The sequence below is a fragment of the Rhizophagus irregularis genome, chromosome 17 (genome assembly GCF_026210795.1).
Source record: "Rhizophagus irregularis chromosome 17, complete sequence".
Taxonomy (NCBI): Eukaryota; Fungi; Glomeromycota; class Glomeromycetes; order Glomerales; family Glomeraceae; genus Rhizophagus; species Rhizophagus irregularis.
This window is the reverse complement of record NC_089445.1, coordinates 80,540-84,967: the sequence shown is the minus strand read 5'-3', so window position 1 is coordinate 84,967 and position 4,428 is coordinate 80,540. Positions and strand designations below refer to the sequence as shown.

At 26.7% G+C, this 4,428-nt stretch overlaps 1 protein-coding gene across 1 annotated transcript; it reads right to left on the bottom strand.

Annotated features, from left to right (window-relative positions):
• Positions 1–615: 615 nt before the first annotated feature.
• OCT59_008750 (uncharacterized protein) lies at positions 616–1,330 on the bottom strand (the record flags this gene model as incomplete). The annotated part of the gene is made up of 2 exons (XM_066133111.1): positions 616–626; positions 760–1,330. 2 exons carry the CDS (start codon positions 1,328–1,330, stop codon positions 616–618), a joined length of 582 nt encoding a protein of 193 aa, XP_065999591.1.
• Between the last annotated feature and the right edge of the window lie 3,098 nt (positions 1,331–4,428).

The window sequence follows — 4,428 nt, the reverse complement described above, 5'->3', positions numbered from 1 at the left end:
TTCTACTGCTTCTTCCTGATTAAATCTTTTATTTACAAATGTTGTAAATTCTACATAACCAATAGATTCAACTTCATCATTTTTACTTTTTTCCAAAAATTGTGGATCTAACATATAAGCTGTTATCATAATAGGATCGATAAGTATATTCCCATCGCTTTGCAATAAGTTCTTGAAGTTTATCAGAAAAATTACAATCTATTTGATTAATTTGATTCATTACTTCTTTGAAATATGAATAAACATTTGAAAGAATTGAAATATCTGATTCAAATAACTTTAATGCCGAAACCATTGGTTCCATAATTTTTGTTATTATATCTAAATCTTCCCAAAACTCATCTGATAAAATATGAGCTCTTAAAGTTAAATCCATATTTTGACGAATTCTTATATCCATTAAAGCCTGTTCAAGTGCTGTTCTTGAATTTTGAAGTGATTGAAAACAAGCAAGATGTGTTCCCCATCTTGTAAGTGCTGGTAAAACCAATGCAATTTCTTTAGAATAATTTTCTTTTTGAATATGTTTCAATTTAGCTGTTGCCTGTACATGTGCCTTAAAATAATTGACCAACTTTTTTGCATTTTCAACAACAGATTTAATTTGATCAATCTTTAAAATATCACTAATTAAAAGATTCATTACATGAGAATTACATCCTAAACAAACAATACTTGGATAACTATCTTCAATAATTCGCCAAGCTGCTTTCATTACACTAGCTGTATCTGTAATAACTGCTGAAAATTTATTAATACCAACAATTTCCATTTGTTTAATAATTTCATCTGCAACCCATTTAGCTGTATGAGATTCTTCACCAGAATAAATAGCATCAAAGAATAATGGTTTTGGAGTACAAATAACAAAATTTTGAACTGATTCTTGATTAATATTAGACCAACCATCTGAAACCATTGTAAGAGATTTAGCTTGTAAAATTTGTTCATTACATTCAGCTTTAACTTCATCAAAAACATCATCAAGTAATTCATCAGCAAGTTTTCTTCGATTAGGTAATTTGAATGCTGGACGTAATTGTTGAAAAAACTGAATAACATAATTATTTTCAAGAAAAGAAAAAGGAACTCCAGCAGCAAATAATGCTTGAGCTAGTAAAATTTCAAGAGTATCTTGTTCTTCTTCACTCATACGATCAACAAAATTCTCAATTGTTGTATTTTTTAAATGCTTTTTTGATGTTTTTACTGTAGGAATAAAAGTAGAAGTAGTAGCATCAGAAGTTTCTAATAGTTCAGGAATTTGTTGTTTCTTTGTTTTTGCACTTTCTGGAGCTCTGGGACAACTATCATTAAGATGAACTTGCATTCTTTTAGCTGTACCTTGTTCAAAAACTTTAGAACAATAATTACAACGTACAGAAGGATGTGTTTTTTTCTTAGACCTACTACTTTCTTCATTACTTTCTGCTTCAGTAATTATTGTCCAATGTTTCCAAACAGTTCCCTTTTTTTTTACCATGATAATGAACAATAAATTTGCAAAAAAAAAGTGTTTTTTTAAAAAAAATTTATCTTAAAAAAAAGATCATGCAATATGTAGATCATAGATTTAATCAATATTTATATTAATTAATATTTAATTGTGTAACAAAATAATGGATTATCATTTAATCACATGATTTAAATTCTGCATTTTGATTGGCTAATTATAAATAACGGTTAATTAACCATTTTAAATCAATCATAACTAACAAAATTAACGGTTAATTAACCATGGTTAATTAACCGTGGTTAATTAACCCCCATCCCTAATTGCAATATTCTATCTAATGTTCTATCTAATATCCTAATGTCTTATCTATTGTATAATTTAATGTCCTATCTAATGTCCTATCTATTATATAATCTAAAGTCTAAAGTTCAAAATTCAAAATCTACAAAAAGAAAAAGAAATGATTAGTATCAATTTAAAGAAATTGAAGTTGGGGATAATTTTGAACTTACTAAAATTTTACATATCCAAAGATTTAAAGAACTGGTCACTCCAAAAAAAAGAAAGAAAAACATGAAATGTAAGTTAAGTTTTGTTAAAAAGATTCAAAAGAAATCTTTTGAAAACTCACCAAAATTTCATACCTAGGATAAATATTTTGGAACTCACCCAAAAAAACTGAAGCTGATATCTACAAAATAAAAAGAAAAAAATATTTAATAAATTTAAAAAAAAAAATAAAGAAGTTTTGTGAAACTTCAAAACTCACATATCCAATGCTCAAGTATCAAAGCCGATATATACAAATAAATGAAAAAAATGTTAATTAAATTTTTAAAAAATTAATTTTTAAAAAAAAATTAAAGAAGTTTTATAAAAAATGAAATTTCAAAACCCACTTATCCAACATCCAAGAATATAAAACTGATATCTATAAAATTAAAGAAAAATAAAGTGTTAAAATAAAATTTAAAAAAAAAATTAGTTTTGAAACTAAACTTCAAAACTTACGTCAACGTCCAAGAACTAAAGCCAATATTTACAAAATAAAAGAAAAAAAATATTAAATAAAATTAATTTTTTAAGTTTCGCTTCATAACTCACTTATCCAAAGTCCTTAACAAATTGAAACTAATACCCACAAAAAATAAATGAAAAAGAAGGTTAGTATATGCTTATACCTTTTATTTATCGCCGTTTTCAAATTAGTGCGACCCCTGCGTGTCACCCTCTAAGGAAATCGATTTCCAAAAATTTGCAAAAATCCAGAATTTTTCTAAATAACTACGTAGGAAAGGGTCAATTATTAGCGATTTCCAGAGGAAATCTTGCAAAATTCTCAGTTATAAAAGTAATTTGCTTATAAAAAAGTGTTTACGTTATACAAAGTTTTATCACTCACTTATAAGCAAACTATTTGAATAATTGAAAATTTCCTGAAATTTCCTTCAGAAATCACTAGCAATTGGACCTTTTCTACAAAGTTATTCAGAAAAATTCCGGGGTTTCTACATTTGTGAAAACTGATTTTCTTAGGAGGTGACATGCAGGAGGTCGCACTAATTTGAAAACAGCGATAAATAAATATATTTTTTTAACTTACTGGGAGTTCAATAACCTAAAAAAACAAAAAAAAAGAAACGTTAGTACATTTCTTTAATACAATTGAATGCTTCCATACACTTATACACCCATTAAGGTTGCTTGTCTAAACCTCTTCAAAATCCTACGATTAGTTTTGTCAAAATTTTACTATAGATTTATTATAGTTTCGGCAGAGTTTCAGCAGTTTCGGCATTTATAATAAGTTTCAGCAGTTTCGCCTTTCTCTAAAGTTTTGCCAGTTTTTTAATATAACTTTAATATAGTTTCGGCAGAATTTCGCTTTTCGGCAAAACGCTATCTTGCCTAAACCCTAGGTTTCGGCAAGCAACCTTAACACCCATATACCTAAATCTGGTTTTTCCAAATTTATAGGAGTTCAGTAATCTAAAAAAAACAAAAAAAAAGAAACGTTAGTATGTTTCTTCAACAATTACTCCTACCAATGTCCCCATATACTATACAGGGCTCTTTCAAGTTCCTAGGAGTCCAGTAACTTAAAAAAACAAATAAAAATGAAACGTTAATACGTTTCATTAATAAAATATAAAAAGAAATCTTTTTGAAGTTTCACCTTTAAAATGGGAGCGCTTTGACTTCCTGATCCTAAAAAAAATATGAAATGTTAGTAACATTTCATTGAAATAAATCAAAAAAAAAATAAAAATAAAAAAAATTGAAGTTACCTTTGAATTAGGTCCAGGATCACACCTTCAGTATTTTGGACCTACAAAAAATAAGAATGAACGTTAGCTAACATTCGTTAAATAAATTAATAAAAAAAAAACTTTTAAAGAAATATCTTTGAAATGAAGTCTGGCAGCGTCCTGACCTACAAAAAATAAAAGAAAACGAACGTTAGTATAACATCCGTTAAAAGATAAAGAAAAAAAATCATTTCAAAATTTTACTTTCGAAATGAAATTTGGCGACATCTTGGATCAACAAAAATCAAAATGAATATTAGTTAATGTTCATTAAATTAAAATAAAAAAATTTAAAGTTTGAAGCTAATATAATCTTTTCCATTAAAAGAAATCTTTAACTTATTTATATTCCATCTACAGTATATTTCTTTAGAAAATATTAGCATTAATTTATAATAATCTACAATTAAAAAATCATCATGAATAATAAATCCTGAGGCTAAGATAATTGGCAAATTGCAAATAATACCAATAGACTCAATTAAGATTGCCTGTCTAAACCTCTCCAAAATTCTACTATAGTTTTATTATAGTTTTGGCAAAGTTTCAGCAGCTTCAGTATTTATAATAGGTTTTGTCAGGTTTCGCTTTTTTCCAGAATTTCACCAACTTTTTAATAAGACTTTTATATAGTTTCAGCAAAGTTTCACCATTTCGGCATTT